General features: G+C 40.7%; 2 protein-coding genes across 9 annotated transcripts in view; one reads left to right on the top strand and one right to left on the bottom strand.

Moving 5' to 3' along the window:
- The window catches only part of Smg7 (SMG7 nonsense mediated mRNA decay factor), a 71,755-nt gene extending 57,106 nt beyond the window's left edge, over positions 1-14,649 (top strand). For 3 of the 8 annotated variants that reach the window (XM_048358050.1, XM_048358049.1, XM_048358048.1), the window contains 10 exons: positions 956-1,382; positions 3,363-3,507; positions 3,930-4,312; positions 4,726-5,097; positions 5,885-6,034; positions 9,320-9,400; positions 9,789-9,948; positions 10,978-11,148; positions 11,266-11,411; positions 12,207-14,649. In XM_048358050.1, coding sequence (XP_048214007.1) covers positions 956-1,382; positions 3,363-3,507; positions 3,930-4,312; positions 4,726-5,097; positions 5,885-6,034; positions 9,320-9,400; positions 9,789-9,948; positions 10,978-11,148; positions 11,266-11,411; positions 12,207-12,320 — 2,149 coding nt within the window. In that variant the 3' untranslated portion in view covers positions 12,321-14,649. The remainder of the gene's footprint in view (positions 1-955; positions 1,383-3,362; positions 3,508-3,929; positions 4,313-4,725; positions 5,098-5,884; positions 6,035-9,319; positions 9,401-9,788; positions 9,949-10,977; positions 11,149-11,265; positions 11,412-12,206) is intronic. The other 5 variants (XM_048358054.1, XM_048358051.1, XM_048358056.1 and 2 more) reach the window with 4 other exon arrangements.
- Positions 14,650-15,512: 863 nt separating this feature from the next.
- Ncf2 (neutrophil cytosolic factor 2) overlaps positions 15,513-19,862 on the bottom strand; it is a 34,794-nt gene continuing 30,444 nt past the window's right edge. The window contains exons 14-15 of the mRNA XM_048358057.1: positions 17,481-17,658; positions 15,513-15,985 (exon numbers count right to left, since the gene is read on the bottom strand). Of these exons, the coding sequence (XP_048214014.1) occupies positions 15,873-15,985; positions 17,481-17,658 (291 nt within the window). The 3' untranslated portion in view covers positions 15,513-15,872. The remainder of the gene's footprint in view (positions 15,986-17,480; positions 17,659-19,862) is intronic.

The raw sequence follows: 19,862 nt of genomic DNA, 5'->3' as shown, positions 1-19,862 counted from the left end.
TATAGTACCATATCAACAGCTTAAATTAATTTCTTAAGCATGCAACTATTAGCAAATTGAAAGGGGAAGGTACATGTTATACTTAAATATTTATGTTCATGAGATCCCAGGGAGTTGCCATTTAACAAAGCAGTTTATGAGTACAATATATCTTGATCACTATCACCCCTTTCAACATTCTCACCTATTTCCTCCCTTACCCACCATCTTCCTTACTCTTCTTAATTTTATAGGACATACATTGGATTCTTATCTGTGTTTTCCCCTTCTTCTCTTCATTGGTCTACCCCACCCCTTTTCAGTACCCTCTTCCTGGTGTTTTATTTACTGAACTTTGATTTTGGCTTTCTAAGGAATTGAGCTATTGGAGATCTTCCTTGAACCTACCATATCTCAGTTAATACATTTGTATACACTTAGATACCACCCAATGTATTTACTTAGGAGTTTGTAAGCTAAATCTAGCTTCCACATATAAGGGAAAACATGAATCCTTTGTCTCTCTGGGCCTTACTTCACTTAATATTATTTTTTCTAAATCTTTCCATCTCTTTACAAATGGCACAATATCATTCTTTCTAATGTACGAATAAAATTCCACTGTATCTATATACCACATTTTCTTGATCCATTTGTCCTTTGAGGGTCATTTGGGATTATTCCATGTCTTGGCTAGGTGAATACTGTGGCAGTAAACATGATTGTGCTGGTGGCTTTACTGTATCCTGGTTTGCACTCTTACCGGTAAATGCCCAGGAGTGGAATTGCTGGATCATAGGAGGCCATAGGAGATCATAGGTTTCTGAAAACTACTTTTTATGTTACCTCAGTCCATAATTCTCTTTTCCATAACTTTTTGTCCTAGAAATACATTATTTTACCAACAGACATTGATGTACTAATTTTTAGGTTTATGTTTTACACTTTGAAATTAATTTTTTTTATTTTTTCTTAGGCTCATTCAGTGTGAAAATGAGGTAGGAAAATTGTTGTTTATCACAGAAATTCCAGAGTTAATACTGGAAGACCCCAGTGAAGCCAAAGAGAACCTCATTCTACAAGAAACATCTGTGATAGAGTCGCTGGCTGCTGATGGGAGCCCAGGACTGAAATCAGTGCTGTCTACAGGCCGAAATCTAAGCAACAACTGTGACACAGGAGAGAAACCAGTGGTCACCTTCAAAGAGAACATTAAGCCACGAGAAGTGAACAGAGACCAAGGAAGAAGTTTTCCTCCCAAAGAGGTGAGAAGGGACTATAGCAAAGGAATAACTATAACTAAGAATGATGGAAAGAAGGACAACAACAAGAGGAAAACTGAAACCAAGAAATGCACCTTAGAAATGTTACAGGAAACAGGAAAACAGAGTGTGGCAGTGCAGGTAAGCTGTATTTGAACTATAAAACAGGTAGAGGAAGGCTCACGCACAAGGCAAGATTTCTTATCTTGTTCCTTAAGCCTTGAGCAATAGCTGTTCTGAAGATTGACTGCATTCTTTGAATGCATAGTGAGGTATGTAAAGATTTATAGTATATCCACTATTGGGAATTATAATATGAGTGAAAAATGCCTCAACTTGATTTTAAAGTTTTCTCAGTTTTGTTCAAGTGATTGAGATGACCAGTCATTGGAGTCATTGTTTCCTCAGGATTATTTTTTTCTGAAAGTACTGTTAAGTACTGTTTGTTAATGTCACAGTAGAGATTTGGAAGTCTTTTATAGATCCAGTAGACCAAGGTTTATGCAGTTTTCATTGTTTCCCCCACTCCCTAGATTCCATATGCAAGGTAAAATATATTCTTGGGAAAAAATGAAGCTCTGAGCTGGGAATATGGCTTAGTGGTAGAGTGCTTGCCTAGAATGCATGAAGCCCTGGGTTCAATTCCTTAGCACCACATAAACAGAAAAATCTGGAAGTGGCACTGTGGCTCAAGTGGTAAAGTGCTAGCCTTGAGCAAAAAGAAGCCAGGAACAGTGCTTAAACCCTGAGTTCAAGCCCCCAGGACTGGCAAAAAAAAATTTTTTTTTAATAAAAAGCTCTTTTACTTGACATTTGTCCCTGTCCTAGCCAGTAGCATCCTATCATTTCAATAGCCTTGCTCATGAGAATTGACAAAACAAGAACTCAGATCGTTTCCTTGAAAAAGACACGACTTGGTTATTTGTGACTCTGTACTTTTCCAAAGAGATACAGGTACTTTCATATAAACTGAGATGTTATGGATAAGTACTTAAGTAGTTATGTGGTTAGTTGACACATTTTGACAAATGTTTGTTTAGATGAGGAACTTTACATTTTTGAAAGCCACTTATAAATAGTATTTTTATTTTCTCCATAGAATTTTTTAAGAGAGAAATAAATTGATGTTACATTTTATGATTTCCAGTAGGAAAAGAAATGGGAAAAAATGAAATTGGGAAAAGACACGGTAAGAGGGAGAGAGATGCTAGAAAAAGGCAAGAAAAGGATCTGTATTTTAGGAACACCAAGACCAGAACTTCCTTTGTATCCTTTCTCTCTTCTCTCTAATAGGTTCCAGCAATAAAATCTCCTTTTTCTGTCCCTAATCCATGTCGAATCTACTTGTAGATAAAGCTTGGTATAAGGAATATATCATTACACTGTACTTACCCAAGCTTTCTATATCTGCTACCTTTTCTCCTCTTTGTTCAACCTCAGGCAGTGCATATGGCATCTACTTCTTTTTCCTTACTGCTTGTTTTGTTTTTTGGTTTTTTTGGCCAGTCCTGGGGCTTGGACTGTCCCTGGCTTCTTCTTGCTCAAGGCTAGCACTCTGCCACTTGAGCCACAGCGCCACTTCTGGCCATTTTCTGTATATGTGGTGCTGGGGAATCGAACCCAGGGCCTCATGTATACGAAGCAAGCACTCTTGCCACTAGGCCATATCCCCAGCTTTACTGCTTACTTGTTAACATTGTAGAGGCCTGATTGTACACTAAAGGCTGCCAAGATGAAATTAAACTTTACGATCACCTTTTAGCTATGGTCTTTGGTAATTCATAGTTCAGCATAAAGAGCCATAGGCCACATAACCGGCAGCTTCAGATCATAGGCAAGTTTTTTAACCTGTTAAAATCAGGTTTCACACTTGTAAAACAAATGGCCTTTCAAGACCTTTCTATCTTTACTATCTTTGTGATTATGTGAAAGCAAAACAATTAGTAATGGTTATTATATCTTTTATTGATAACTAAATAACAATTGAATTTTCTGTTTTTAACTTGGGTGAAAAAAAGGCCTTTTGATATAATGGGATTTCCAAACTTTCTTAGGAATACATGCTTCTTTCTGACACAGCTGCATTCCAGGTTTTTACAGTTTTGCCTCCATTGGTCATAGGTAAAATCTCAGACAGAATTAAGAAAAACTCCAGTATCTGAAGCCAGAAAAACCCCTGTATCTCAAACCCCAAGCCAAGCAAGTAACTCTCAGTTCATCCCTATTCATCACCCTGGAGCCTTTCCTCCTCTTCCCAGCCGGCCAGGTAAATAATGTCTTGTGCTTTGTCTGTGTGAGGATTTCATTTCTGTAATTGAGCAGTGTATTCTTGGAGTGACTTTACTAAGTCATAATGATAATAGATAGAAAGAAGTTTGATTTTCCCTAATGTTTATAAATTACTTTTGAGCCATTTCTCTGTAGTTTTCATATAAGTACATGAGTATTATCATGAAGAAATTCCCATATTAGACACAACAAGCCATTTTTTTAGAATGCTCTGATCACTTCTGTGGATAGAAGGAAACTAGTCAAGTCTCTAATTCTTAAAATCATGTTGAAGTTTGACAACATAGTTGGTTTATAGCTTGTGTAATGTGTTAGATCCCCTACTCCAAAGAAATGACATTTCCCCCTTTATTTTGCCAAGTTTCATTAGAACTAAAGCTGTGTTCTTCTATTTTGAAGGGTTCCCGCCCCCAACATATGTTATCCCCCCTCCTGTGGCATTTTCTATGGGCTCAGGTTACACCTTCCCAGCTGGTGTTTCTGTCCCAGGAACCTTTCTTCAGCCTACAGCTCACTCTCCAGCAGGAAACCAGGTGCAAGCTGGGAAACAGTCCCACATTCCTTACAGCCAGCAACGGCCCTCTGGACCAGGGCCAATGAACCAGGGACCTCAACAATCACAGCCACCTTCCCAGCAACCCCTTACATCTTTACCAACTCAGCCAACAGCACAGTCTACAAGCCAGTTGCAGGTTCAAGCTCTAGCTCAACAACAACAATCCCCTACAAAAGCTGTGGCAGCTTTGGGGAAAAGCCCGCCTCACCACTCTGGATTCCAGCAGGTAAGTTAGTCTTCACTACCATTTCTTGTTGACATTAATGGCCATCTTTCTAGAAGATTTAGTGTAAGCAGTTGTCTTATTTGAATATAAACTACTGAATGGAGATGGGATTATAGTCTTGTTGAAGTGCTTAGATGTGACAACAATCTAAAAAGCAGGAGGGGGAAACATAAATTCTTACTTTCCCACATAGATACCTCTTAAATAATTGATTTTGAAAGAGAATGTGAGGTTAGTACTCATAATATGCTCCGAGAAATCTGTATGTTGCAAAAACCAAAAGATAAAGAAAATGATATTACCTAGTTTCATTAGTTGTAAAACCCCTCAAATTCATCCTGTGATTCTTCAGCATGTATTACAAAATGACATTGTATTTTACCTTTTTCTTGATGATAGCTATCTCTGTTTAGTATCAACAGGCAGATGCCTCCAAACAGCTGTGGAATCCCCCTCAGGTTCAAGGCCCAATGGGGAAAATCATGCCTGTGAAACAGCCCTATTACCTTCAGACCCAAGACCCCATAAAACTGTTTGAGCCGTCATTGCAACCTCCTGTAATACAGCAACAGCCTCTAGAAAAAAAAATGAAGCCTTTTCCCATGGAGCCATATAACCATAATCCCTCAGAAGTCAAGGTCCCAGAATTCTACTGGGAACCCTCCTACAGTATGGCTGATAACAGAGCTGTAATGGCACAGCAAGCAAACATGGACCGCAGGGGCAAACGGTCACCAGGAGTCTTCCGTCCAGAGCAGGATCCAGTACCCAGAATGCCATTTGAGGTGTGTGCTCTTTCCTATCCCCAGGTTCTTTAAAGACAGGCCTGAAGTTGCATATCTTTTATTTTTTCCAATAGATACTGTGTGTATTTATTTGCACTTTTAAGTTGACACAAAAACTACACGTAATTTGTGGGAAATAGCTGTTATAAAGACCACACTGATGCTTTAGTACTGTAGCATTTCGTCTCCTCTTTAGAATTGACACAGACTTTAATTGGAGGAGCTGAAGAGTTTAGTAACTAATTTAGAAATGTGATGGTTTGTCAGAGAAATGTGCAGGAATATCTAGCCTGGAATGTGAGGACTCTAAGACAAATAGTTTTCAGTTGAGCTGAATCGTTTTAAGCTTAAAAATGACTTACTAAATATGGAGATTGCTTTCTGGAAGGCACAAATTGGTCAGTTATCTTACACAGGGGAATTCTCTTTCTTTGCTCTTTATTAATGAGAAACAGGTCTATGTAATTTCTTTAAAGAGCTGGTTGTTTATTAGTACGAAATATAGAATCATCTTGCTGCATTGTATTGTTTTGCTCAGTAGCCACACATTAACGTTTTGTTTTCTGTGTAATTTTGCTTCTTTCTATTGTCTCAGTCTTTTCTTTCTCCACTATCGTCCTCATGTTCCTTTACATTTGTACTTAATAGCTTTTTCCTCTGCATAACCATCTTATTTCACTATTGATCACTTCTCTACCCTGGACTATAGCTGCCTGCCAGCCTAATCATTCTACTAGTCCTTTATGCTTTTGTCATCCCTAATTGTATTGATCCTTTCTGTCACTAGGACCCCAAGGGCTCCCCTCTGCTTCCTCCGGACCTGTTAAAGAGTCTGGCTGCCTTGGAGGAAGAGGAAGAGCTGATTTTTTCTAACCCTCCTGATCTTTACCCAGCTTTGTTGGGGCCTCTCGCCTCTCTTCCTGGACGAAGCCTCTTTGTATGTATTTGACATAATACTGCTGCTTGCTCTAACCCCAACTTATTTTCTGGGAGTGTGCAGTATACTTAGTATTGGTGATTTCTTCTTTCTGAGGCTTTCCTTCCTATGGAAGTATAAAAAAATATTTTCTGATAACCTTAAAATGGTACTGGAGCATAGCAAACCATTGCTGACTTTAGTTGCTCCAATTCAGAGTTACAGCTTGGACATACATATATCATCCAGAAGAAAGCATCCGTAGGGCTATTAGACTCACTTCAGCTGTCAATTCTCTCTAGCCCCAGAAATTTCAAGTGTTACTTAATTTTATACATGCTCAAAATATGGAAGGAAATAGGATATATGTGTGTATATGTATATACACATATACATACATATATACACATATGCATATATATGGTTGTGGACTTGAGCTCTGGGCCAAGGACAGCCCTGAGCTCTTCAGCTCAAGGTTAGTGCTGTACTACTTGAGCCACAACGTTACTTATGGTTTTCTCGTGGTTAATTGGAGATGAGGGTCTCACGGACTTTACTGCCCGGGGCTAGCTTTGAACCATGATCCTCACATCTCAGCCTCCTGAGTAGTTACGATTACAGGCGTGAGCCACCAGAGTCAGCTGCAGGTTCTGTGTTTTTTTCACTGATGAGATTGAACATACATGGCCCTTTTTTGTTTGCTTAACTGAATCTGAAACGAGCCTTAATCTAAATCCAGAGCTGGATTCAGAGGAGTAGAAATGAAGAGTATTGTGTTTATAAACATTATTAGAGTGCCATAAATGAGTGATTGTGAAGTAAATCACTAGGATAATATAATACAGAATATTAATAGACTGAAGGTATGGCTCTGGTGGTAGAGTGCAAGCTGTAAGCAAGCAAACTGAGCAAGAACCATGCTCATGAGGTCCTGAGTTCAAGACCTAGTACCACCCACCCACAACCCAAAATATTTTTATTAGTGGTACCATTTTTAAAAGTCTTCTAGGGGCTGAGAATATGGCCTTAGTCGTAGAGTGATTGCCTTGCATACATGAAGCCCTGGGTTCGATTTTTCAATACCACATATATAGGAAAAGCCAGAAGTGGCGCTGTGGCTCAAGTGGTAAAAGTGTTAGCCTTGAGCAAAATGAAGCCAGAGACAGTGCTCAGGCCCTGAGTTCAAGCCCCAGGACTGGCAAAAAAAAAAAATGTCTTCTAGAACCCAGCCAGGTGCTGGTGGTGCACACTTATAATCCTTGTTAAGCTACTCAGGAGTCTTAAGATCTGAAGACCATGGTTCACAGCAAGCCCAGGCAATGAAAGTCTGTGAGACTCTGACTCTGGTTATAATCACCATAAAGCCAGAAGCAAAACTGTGGGCAAGTGGTAGAGCACTATCCTTGAGCCCCCAGGCCCGGAATTCAAGCCCTAGGACCAGTACACACACAGAATAAGTATTCTAGAGCCCAAGCCTGCCAAAAAAAAAAAAAAATTTCTAGTGCTTATCAATATTTATATTTTTACTGAGGGTGAGGAGTAGAAGAGGTTAAAGAAAGCATGTGCCATGAATTTTTTCCCCTCTTGTGATTGTGTGTGTGTATGTGTGTAATATATGTGGGAATTTGAACTCAAGTCTATACAGTTGGGAGGCAAGCACTTTGCTACTGGAGCCACCCCTTCAGCCATTTATTCTTTTTTTTTTAAATTATTGTCAAAGTGATGTACAGAGGGGTTACAGTTTCATACGTAAGGCAGTGAATACATTTCTTATCAAACTTGTTACCTCCTCTCCCATTTTTCTCCCACCTTTCCCCTTCCCAAAGCCATTTATTCTTTAACTTATTTTTAAGCAGGTGTCTTCCTTTTGCTTGGGGCCAGTCTTGAGCTAAGAAGCTTCTACTTTGACCTCCCTTCTGGGGATTTCAGGCATGTGCCATTATACCTGGCCCCTTTCACTTATATCACAATGAAACCAAAGATTCTGAGTTTTTCTTTCTTGCTATTTCTGTTCTATAATCACAGGGTAATAAAATACTCATAAGATTAAAATGTATTAATTATAGTACCAGGGGAAAGTTAAAAACAACTTCCATGGCAGTAGTCACCATCCTTGGTGCTTGTAAGTTGTCTTAAGCATTTGCCTGGGAGAGTGACCGTAGAGGCCTCCTTTCAATTTGCAGTAGTATCTGGAAGTTTATTTAGTGGTTGGAAGAATAGGAATTATGAAAGGTGTCTAGCATATAAACTTTTCATGTTGCTTTTCTACTGAGATGGCTTGAGGAGCTAAGGATGGCACCTTTCTATCCACTTGTTTCCTTTGTTGTTATTTCTGTCCCTTAGGATGGAAATGGGAGCCAACTGTAGAACAAATGGGGAGCTTTCAATTTCTTTTTGCTTCTTTCCTCCCTTTACTCTTTCCCTCCCTCCCTTTCTTCTCTTCTTTTCCATTTTGAAAATAAACTGAGGGTAGGTAACACTTCTTGTAGTTAATATTGTTGACAAAATAATATATATAGAAATGTTTTGCATGTAATAGGTGCTCAGTAGTTTTATTAACTCTCTGTTCAAGGACAATGAGCTTTAGAGATCCGGTGTTCTTTTTCCCCCAATAAGTGTAAATTTGACTTTTTCAAATGTACCACAAACACAGTTGCTTAGGAAACCCACACACAAAACCAGTTGACCACATTGATTTCTTTAAGTCATATATGTTAATGTTAAATTTTTTTTTAAGGAATAAGAAGTGCTAGAACACTTAAGCATCTTTTTTTGTGCCTAAGAATACACAGTACCACCGGCGCTGGTGGCTCAGGCCTCTACTCCTAGCTACTCAGGAGGCTGAGATCTGAGGATCATGGTTCAAAGCCAGCCCTGGCAGGAAAGTCCATGAGACACTCATCTCCAATTTACTACCAGAAGACCGGTAGTAACACTGTGGCTCAAGTGGATCACTAGCCTTGAGCTGAAGAGCTCAGGGACAGCACCCAGGCCCAGAGTTCCAGCCCCATGACCAATCAAAAAAACAAACACCACAGTACCTGCTTCCCAGGGTCTCTGATCCCAAAACTTGACTAGATACTCTCTATAGAGAGTTCTGGCTTAGCTGCGGCACCTGGCACTTAGCTGGTGTTGTGATATTCACAAATTGAATCCACATGTGTTATATACATGAAATGAAGTATGCTTAAATGGTGGTCTTTTCCTTTTGCTACATAGTATTTTAAGATGAATGTTAAGAAAAATGTAAGAAATCACTTAACCTCCCACCCACCCCCTTTTTTTTCCTCCCCTGGGTCTATGAAGAAATCCTTATTGGAGAAACCCTCAGAGCTCATGTCACATTCATCCTCTTTCCTGTCCCTCACCGGATTCTCTCTGAATCAGGTAGATACATAATTTAAAATTTACTTTGTGCTTTTAGGGTGCTAATTTTCTTCCGTTCTATTTAGGTACCTTTTTTTTTTTATCTTTCCCCTCTTTCCATATAATACTATCTTCTAGATACTGGTTTTATCCTATCTCTGATGGGATCAGATTAGTAACCTCTGTATATTATGAGTTTGAATCTTTAAACGTCTTAAAATTCTTACAAGTTTTGTTGTGTAGCCAAATATATTATTCACATTTAAGACACAAAAAGAAATAAATGCTTTCGGCAATATTTCATGCTAATAAAAGCTTCAGGTGGATTCAGTATCTATAAACATGGCATTTCCTTTTCTTAAAGCTTTTTTTCTTGGAGTGAGTTTACAGCCTAACTGTCCTCTTTCAGGAAAGATACCCAAATAGCAGTGTGTTCAATGAGGTGTATGGGAAAAACCTGACAACCAACTCCAAAGCAGAACTCAGTCCCTCAATGGCTCCCCAGGAAACATCACTGTACTCCCTTTTTGAAGGGACTCCATGGTCTCCATCACTTCCTGCCAGTTCCGGTATGAACTAGTCTTTAAATTATAAACTTAACCTTTCCTATACATTTAGCTTTACAGTGTTATCAGATTCTGTATTACAGATACACTCATTGAGTTTTTGGGTTTGTTCAACCTCTAAAAGAAAAGAATTAAATGTACTAAATGCTACTTAAAAGCTTTTTTTTTGGTGGCCAGGCACCTGTGGCTCATGCCTATAATCCTAGCTAATTAAATTAGAAGGCTGAAATCTGAAAACCCTAGTTCAAAGCCAGACCAAGTGAAAAAGTCCATGAGACTTTCACCTCCACTTAACCACCAAAAAGCCAGAAATGGAGCTTTACTCAAGTAGTAGAGCTCTAGCCTTAAGCAGAAAAGCTTAGGGACAACATTGTAGGCCCTGAGTTCAAGCCCCAGAAGTGGTACACCTGGGCACGCACACACAAACATTTATCCCAGATAAATAGCAGAGTTATGAGAGAAAAAATAAGTTGTCTTGTAAGCTTTTTAATCTTGTCAGTAGGTGTTCATTCATCTCAGCTTTATGGTGTAATTTCGTAGAAACTCCTAAGGTTAAGAAATTGTGTTTCTGGGCTGGGAATGTGGCTTAGTGGTAGAGTGCTTGCCTCACATTGCATGAAGCCCTGGGTTTGGTTCCTCAGTACCTCATACACAGAAAAAGCCAGAAGTGGCACTATGGCTCAACGGGTAATGCCCAGACTCTGAGTTCAAGCCCCAGGACTGGCCAAAAGAAAGAAAGAAAAAGAAATTGTTTCTATTGGGGAAAACCCCCAAATATTTACCTGAAGCCTGCCAGAATAGCATATTTGGAGGACAAAATTATATTTTTCTTAGATATTTTTAAGGCCAAGAATGTAAAGCAAATTAGTACTCAGGACAAATTCCTTTATGAGGCCTTTATGTTACCTTTCCTCCAAAGGCCTTATCACTTTTCGTAAAACATAGGTGGGTGATGAGATTTGTAAGAAACACTAGTTGTGGAACGTTTGTGAAATATCTTTTCTATTTAATGCCCTGTGTCACTGTTAATAGATCATTCAACACCAGCCAGCCAATCTCCTCATTCCTCCAATCCAAGCAGCTTGCCTAGCTCTCCTCCAACACACAACCATAATTCTGCTCCATTCTCTAACTTTGGACCCATTGGGACTCCAGATAACAGGGATAGGAGGCCTGCAGATCGATGGAAAACTGATAAGCCAGGTAAAATCTCTACTTTCTTGCCTACCTAGTAAGAATGGAGTGATTTTGTCTGTTTTTACCTGGGATTTGGAATTTGGCAATGATAGAACACCTTAAATTCTTCTCTGTTTCCATCAGCCATGGGTGGGTTTGGCGTTGATTATCTCTCAGCAACATCATCCTCTGAGAGCAGTTGGCATCAGGCCAACACTCCAAGTGGCACCTGGACAGGCCATGGCCCCTCCATGGAGGACTCATCTGCTGTTCTCATGGAAAGCCTAAAGGTAAGTGGATTTCAGGAACAAGAACTACAAGACTAGAAGCAGGTGTTTCCATTTTCACACACATAAATAGGCTGACTTTCTACAGCTCTCAGACTTGACAATGCATAGAACACATATGGCAGTGTCTACGTATAGTCTGTCTTATGTGATAACTTCCTTGACTCTTGCAGTATTTTAATTTGTGAATTCATTAATGATAAGAGGGATCAGGGGGCTGGGGATATGGCCTAGTGGCAAGAGAGCTTGCCTCGGATACATGAGGCCCTGGGTTCGATTCCCCAGCACCACATATACAGAAAACGGCCAGAAGTGGCGCTGTGGCTCAAGTGGCAGAGTGCTAGCCTTGAGCAAAAAGGAAGCCAGGGACAGTGCTCAGGCCCTGAGTCCAAGGCCCAGGACTGGCCAAAAAAAAAAAAAAGAGGGATCAGAGAATCAAACACAATTTGTAAATGTTTTATTCTAAGGTCAGACATCATGACATGGTTAATCCTTTTCTGAGGAAATGAAAGAAGAATTATTTATATGCTTTTAGAAATGTTTGCCTAAAACCTTTAAAATAAACATATCCTGTGGTGTCACAGGGAGAAAATATTTTCACCTTTTCCAGTTTAAAATAATTATAATAGTCTTGAGAGTTTTATGATAACAATTTTCTCATAGCTGGATTGTTAGAAGTTAGCTTGGAGATTGTTTGGGATTTATATGCCTTTTTAGCTGGCTGGAATTAAAAACCAAATACTTGTCAGATACGTAAAGCATTTTATCTCTGTTGACAACATTTGGACTGTTTTTCAGTCTATCTGGTCCAGCTCCATGATGCATCCTGGACCTTCAGCTCTGGAGCAGTTGTTAATGCAGCAGAAGCAGAAACAGCAGCGGGGACAAGGCACCATGAACCCACCACACTGAGGCCACAGTAGCAACCCTGGGAATGAAGGCTCCATAAACCATGGCATGTTGGGTTTGCAGGACTGGCCCACATAGTCCTCTGCAGGTGGCAGCCCTCTTGTCTGTTTCTTGCTGTCAAGAGGGTGTAAGTGTTCCACCAGCCCGCTGAGTGTGCACGACATGTTCGCAGTGCAACAAAAAGAAAAACCATCAGGAACTCTCCGTCCCCCGGGGCCTTCCGGAGGGAGAGAGGAACTGCTGTTTGTCTCACTCAGTCACCTGATATCACCACCTCTCACCTATTCCGTTGTGCATGTTCCTAGCCACATGGGAAGTGAAAGCTGAGAAGGGAAGGCAGGTGGGAGAAGCCAATGGGAACTTCTCAGTCCTTTTTTCCTCTTTGGGGAATAAAATAGGAATCCATTAATGATTGCTTTGCTGACTGAGAATGTAGTTGAAATTATTCTTGAACATCTTTTATTATTGTTATTACTCTCAGTAGTAAGATATCACACTGAATTCTTCCATATACAGGTGTGCTTCTGGTCAGTGTGTAGCAAAGGCAGTCAGTCCTGTTTGCTGCTCCTGTGAGAGGTCGGTGGTGGTAGGACAGGGAACCGACCTCTTCAGCCAGTGGGAGAGAACAAGGCCCCTCAGAATGTTCTGGTTAGGCCTCCTCTGGCCTAGCAACTCAGCAGGAAATATCCTTCACCCTGTAGGTGCTCGAGCCCCAAGGGAGGATGTAGTACACGTGGTGCTGCTACTGGGCGGGGCTAGCAAGTGACTGCTGTAAGAGTTCAAATTAATGTTTTTGATTTTCTGTACCTTTTGCAGTAGCCTCGCAAGCGGTCTCATAAAAGGCAGGCTAGTCCATTCGTGGCCTGACACGTTTTAGTAGGTGGAAGCTTTCAGTGTGGTTTTTTTGTTTGGTTGGTTGATTTTTGTGCCTCATCCCGCTTACCAGCTTCCTGTGCTTGTCTCCGTTCATTTTTTTAAAACCCTATGCTGTGTGCTAGTAATTGATTTTATTCCTAATGTGTACAACGTCTCACCAAGAAGCAACAGCATGGGGACCAGCAGTCAGGCCCAGAGACAGTCTGAAGAGGAAGGAAGCAGCGATGCCTGTGAAACCACAGCGGAGCCAGGCCCCTGCCCAGCTATAGCCTCCCAGCCTCCACCTCATGAGTGAACGCCAAGAGGCAACGTGGACATATGCACGTCATGCACAGGAGAAAACAACGAAGGCCATTTTGGGAAAAGCAAAAGAAAGGAAGATAAACTTTATTTGATATTTATTAGGAGGAAAGAGGACTGAAGATGTTCTTGCGTAGACACAGAAGGACAGAATTTCTGTTAGTCATTTCCTGGAAAAGTAATGTTTTAAGGGGAAATTATGGAAACAATCTAAATGTCCAATTGCTGTGCTAGCGGTAGGGATTATTTTCTGGGAGGTCTCTGTGTGTGTGTGCGTGTGCGTGTGCGTGGTGTGTGTGTGTATGCGTGTGCGTGTGTAGGGGTGGGTGGGTAGGTCCACACCCATCTGCTTTCCTAAAGGGAAAGGGTGTGTGTATGAGTGTGTAGAACTTAGCTGGAAAACAGCTGCAGAGCAAAGCACATCCAAGAGCCCTGGTTGTTACTGGAATCTGGGCAACCCCAGCAATGAAAAGGGGTGAGATAATGCTTATTGCTCTTCAGAAAGAGTGGTTGGAGCCCCCTAAGCTTACATTATTGCTCATTTAGTTTGACATGGTGTTTGGGATTTTTTTGTTTTGTTTTTGAAAGGTCTGAAAGGGTGACGCCCCCTACCCAATGGCAATATGAAACCCTTTGTGCTTCTCTCTAGTCCCTTCCACGTGTTCCCCTTTATCCTCTTCCCTCCTTCCTAAGCTGCTTTCCCTATTACCTTTACCCAGTTTATGTGTTTGAGCTCTGCATTCAGGCAGCTGCAACATTCCAGTGTTTGAACTGTCAATGATTCTTGCACCCTAGACAAGCTAACCAGGTTTACCATCTCCCTCCCACTAGTGCCCAGTGCCCATCTACAGCCCCATTCTGCATGAGAACTTGATGTTTGGAATAGTCTGTGACTTTTGGGATGGGTTCCTCGCCTTATCATCCTCACAGTGGAATAATGAGGAGGGGAGGAGAATCTTCATCAGAAACTGGTTTTATGTAGTAAACTTTCTTTTGTGATTTTTTTGTTATTGTTTTGTTTGCTGTTTTTTGTTTGGGGTTTTATTTTTCCTCCTAGGTTTTGTTTCGTTTTGTTTTGTTTTTGTCTATCTGTGCAAGACCTGCAGCTGCTGAAATCAGCTTTGCCTTTAATTAAACCATGTTCTCTCCAACCAGATTTGTGTGTTCGATTATTTCTTTTCTATCCCAAAGGATATAATATTGAAGGAAATCCAATTTAAAGAGATTTCAACAACTCAAAACCCAAAGGAAAACAAAGATAGAATGTGAATTTGTTTGGGGGTTAATTTTGCTTTTGGTAGCATTCCTAACCAGTGAATTGGAAAGCAATAGGTAGAAATTATCAGTTATTTTATAAGTTATATAAAGAAGTTATCATTAAGCCCACCATTTTTATGCCTATTACAGCTATTATTGAGGCAATTCTGAGATGTCTTATCTTTTTGGCCTTCAAAAATCACTAAATCTTATTAGCATCAAAGTTTGTAATTATAATAATGGTCATAGTCTTCCCATTTGTCCAAAATTTCTATTAGTGGCTTGCTGGGCCATTCCCCCCTCTACTGGCCATTGATGCATCTCCTTTTGGTGTATAGGTCACTTCCTGACTTGTGCACCTACGTGCTTGAAAAACATGCTAGCCTGGGCATACATATACTCTGAAAAGAGATAGGGACAATCCAGTTGAGGTCCTGTGATCTAGTATTTATGGAATTCTTGATAACCAAAATTAAAATTGTGGCATTACTAAGTGGAAAAATTAACACTAAGCAACTGGCTTCCTGAACATAATTTTACATCATTTACATGTTAGTGGCATAAATTCAGTATTGAGTAGTAAATGTCCATCTTTGAGGATGCATAAAGAGATGCAATTTTAGTATTTTAATTCTCTGGAATTAAATGGAAACCCAGCTCAGCCTAGGTTCTGTTTAAGCAGTAAAATTCGGTTAGAATTTTGTATGTATATGCCTTCTGAGTCACCTGTAAGTTACTTTGCTCTCAGGAGTCTCAAAAATGTTGGATCTCTTAAGTGTTTTATTAAAGTTTTGCCCATACAGAGAGGTGCAACAATTAGAAATGTGCAGCCCAGTGAATTTTCACAAATTGAACATATCTAGGTATGCAGCATTTAGAGCAAAACATAATTAACACCCTAGAAGCCTCCATCATGTCCCAGACAATTCACCTCCCTCTTCCTGCCCTGGCAGATCTTGACTAAGTTCTCATGTTATATATAACAGGTTAAATTTAACAAAGAAAAATTAGATTAACATTTCTCCAAACTAATGTCTGTGTGCTTACAGCAGAAGTACAGTAATAGTAAGTCTTTCAAACCAATAATAGAGCCTCCTTTTCTCCTTTGTAGCCAGAACCATCCTAGGCTCTTCTGGGAGTACTTTCCAAATCCACAGCAGTCCATTCTTCAACAAAAGCTTTAGGGAAGATGCCAACTTTCCCTTTGCACTCTCCTTCCAGCCATTCCTCATTCACTGACAAAAGGGAAAGCACATTGCTTAATAAGTCCATTGAAAATTTATCTCCAGGTAGCCACATGTTTTTGGTCAGTGATCCTGAACCTCCAATAGATTTTTTTTTTTTAAAGAAATGAATTGTATCTGAGCTTTAATTGGGAACCTTAATTTTGTTGACAAGGACAGGCACTTCATTAGCCAAATATACTAAAAATGAAAATTACCTAGTGAGTGATTAATTGAATTGAGAGCCAGAGCTAGTGATTAATTTGGTGTAAGTTCATAAAAACAATTTTTTTTTTCGGCCAGTCCTGGGCCTTGGACTCAGGGCCCGAGCACTGTCCCTGGCCTCTTCTTGCTCAAGGCTAGCACTCTGTCACTTGAGCCACAGCAGCCCCTCTGGCCATTTTCCAAATATGTGGTGCTGGGGCATTGAACCGAGAGCTTCATGTGTAGGAGGCAAGCACTCTTGCCACTAGGCCATACTCCCAGCCCCAAAAACAATTTTAATAAAGTTTTAAAAAAGATGTGCTAAAGCACATATATACTCAGACTTCAGTATAATAAATTAGTTATAATTAATACCCCTATTTTATGGTGGTTAAGTGCTATCTTATCAGACTAAACAGTTTAGAAACATTTTTGGATATGAGTCATTTTAAAAGATCCCAAGTGGTTGAGTTAACATTAAAATTTGAGAAACCCTTGGGGAATGAGAAACTACCCTGGTGACTGCTGACTATGCATGCTGTTGGTTGCCTACTAAAGTGTTAAGAACAAAGTTTCAGAGTGTGGAAGGGTGCTTTTACTTAAACCATTTCGCCTTATGTCACAGGAAGAGATACAATGCCTTCTCTGTGTGTCTGCCCATTAGATTTTTCTTGTGTGTTATCTTGTCCTTGACCAACCTCTTAAAAGGAAATGACAAAACTCCATCCTTTAGCTAATATGGACATTTAAGAAAATGAGCAGTACTTCTCAAAAAAAGATAACCTGACATCACCTGGAAACTAGAAGGCCTTGCTATAGATCTGAGCTGGAATCTCTGGGAGGTGGCCAAAGTGCTTCATAAAGTTCATGGGCTACTAAGACACGCTGAAGTTTGAGGACCACTACTTTGAAACTCCTTATTCCCTTTTAATGGCAAAACAGACTCCTCCCCCTTCCCTCTAGAATGCGTGTTAATTCAGTGATCTATGATTTGATGCAAATACCCCGATTTAATGCCTATGCATCAAGTCAGTTCCTGCCAGTGTATTAACCTTAGAATGAAAATGCATAGTTTCCAGAACATAGCCATCTTCATCAAAAGGCTATCACGATTGTATTACCTATTGCTTCTCAACCGGGAAAAGCAGAGCACTCATTTTGTTCCTGCTAAAAACTAGTCAGGGAATTGAAGCCATCAGCTGAAGTTTGGCTTCTCCATTATTGATGTTTTCTTCTCTCTGGCCCTGACTTTATTTTTGGTAAACATATGAATGCATTTCTGTGATCCTAGGGTAGCACTTACCTTGAGACAGCACCAGGATTACATCTCCTTCAAGGAACTCCAGATCCTCTGGTTGAGTAGCCTCATACCTGAAGAGTGCCACCACTTGGCTCCCTTCCTTAAGCTGAGCTCCTATTGTCTGGTTGTTAGGATCAGATTTTTCACCTTCCATGGGCTCCTGTGTAAAGCCTTGTTCACCCTGAAATAATAAGCCTGTTACTTTTCCTAATTTCTTGGCCAGTGAACACTGAACATCAAAAGGAAGTCAGTAGATCAGGTCTACTGTAAACTCAAGGATGAGTTTGAGATCAGTTCTAGTAGAAACCGTGTATGTGTGTGTATCCCAGTTTCTTATATGTATAATGAATACTGGATAATTGAGTTAAGTGAAACCCAAAGGTCTGCAGAACTATGTGTGAAATGTATTAGGATACCTTACTGAAATCCTGACAACAGAAGGTAGATGGGCACGATTGATTTCCTCGAGGAGGGGAAATAGAATTTAGATGACAAGGAAATGAGCCCATGTAAACATTATGGTCTTAAACCTCCTACATATTGTGGTCACTTTTATTCTCCCAGTTGTAGGATTTGAAATAGCAGCCTGGATGCTGTCTCTGAGCTCTTTTGCTCATGGCTAATGCTCTACCACTTTAAGTCACAGCACCACTTCCAGTTTGCTAGTGCTTAATTGGATATGAGTTTCATTGACTTTCCTACTGGAGCTGGCTTTGAACCACTATCCTCTGATCTCAGCCTCCTGAGTAGCTAGGATTCCAGGCACAAGCCACCAGCATCTGGCTTATTGTGGTCACTTCCACCAAATGTTGAGGAGGAATGTAGTTTGCAGAAGTTGGAATTATGTGGTATAATTAATCAGAAACAGCTTAAGCTAAAATGCTGCACTGAAAGGTGAGGCTCTGGCTAGCAAGCACAGGTCCTAACTTCAAACCTCAGCACTACAAAGCATAAAATCCTGGACTGAGTGTTAAGTCTCAATTTCTTACATGGTGGAACCTTAGTGTATTGTCTTTTTTAGAAGGCAGCAGCAGTATAGAGAGGTGGAAATAGCTCTGGAGCCCAGCTCCACTGTTTACCAGCTGTCTGTCCCCAAGCAGCAGTTAGCCTCTCTGAGCCTGGGGTTGGGGCTTGGAGAATTAAATGAAATGATGAGGGCATTTATTGAGTATTTACTGCATAACAAATGGTTAAAAATGAGTTCATGAAGTGTTCCTGCTGGAGTGGGTAATGAATGATACTTCATCAAAAATTTCCCTGGCTAGAACAGGATTTGCTGGCTCTGGTGTAACCAAAAATGGCAGCATTCAGCAATGATCCCTGAGCCCGGATTGAGTTCCAAAAAGCTTTGGGAATTTGAGAGAGGTTTAGGCATAGTCACTAGATTGAACTTCTCATCAAAAGAAAAAAACTTAATTTACTCTAAATCCATTTAGAGGAAATTGTCCACAAGCAGGTGAGTAAATTGTGGCATCCATACAATGGAATGCCACATATTCCAAAGGAAGAGACCGCTGCACAGAACGCACAAGGCACTACACCATATCGTTTGATACATGTTACATAGAAGGTCAGCCATGTTGATAGAAAGCAAGGCTGGAACAACAAAGTAGCAACTGTTGTTCTGGACACTAGAGGAAGAAGTCAGAAGAGTGTTACACTGGCTGCCTCTTGTAGCCTGAAATTTTCCTCCTGACTGCCATTGGTCTCACTGTAATGCAGCAGACTTGGGTAGACCTCAGGGCCAATAGCTGGCCTGCCTGGTCCTGTCAGTTCCAAGAGGTGGCTGTGATCCTGGGCAGGCATTGGTGACAGCCCCTCCCTGAACCCTGGTTCCAGCACTGACCAGCTGTGTCGCCTTGGTTAGCTTGCTTGACTTATGCTGCCTTGTTTCTAAGTCATCAAACAGGTTGACAATAGCCACCTCGAAGAATGCACTCCACATACTGCCTGCCATATGGAAGGTTCTCACATACTTCTTGTTGGCAGGAAGCTGTTGCTCATGATATCTGTGGAATAAAAGCTTGCCCCCATCTGTTCTCATGGAAACCTAACATGGTGAAGAATGGCTGTGGGCACAGACTCAAGCTATGACTGGATCCCAACCCTTGCCTGATAAGAGACGAGCTTGACAGACTCAAGCATGGCAGGTGACTCTTCTCGTTAGAAACCCTCTCCCAGCAGCAAATACCCACAATGTCCCTATTACTAAGCATAATGCCTGACATAGAAGGAGCTTCATGGGGCTGGGAATGTGGATTGGTGGTAGAGTGCTTGCCTAACATGCACGATGCCCTGAGGAGTCAATTCATTAGTACCACATACACAAAAATAGCCACAAGTGGTGCTGTGGCTCAAGTGGTAGATGGCTAGCCTTGAGCAAAA

Source organism: Perognathus longimembris, chromosome 11, assembly GCF_023159225.1.
Source record: "Perognathus longimembris pacificus isolate PPM17 chromosome 11, ASM2315922v1, whole genome shotgun sequence".
NCBI lineage: Eukaryota > Metazoa > Chordata > Mammalia > Rodentia > Heteromyidae > Perognathus > Perognathus longimembris.
Note: the sequence above shows the minus strand (reverse complement) of the source record. Positions and strands in the feature narration are given on the sequence as shown.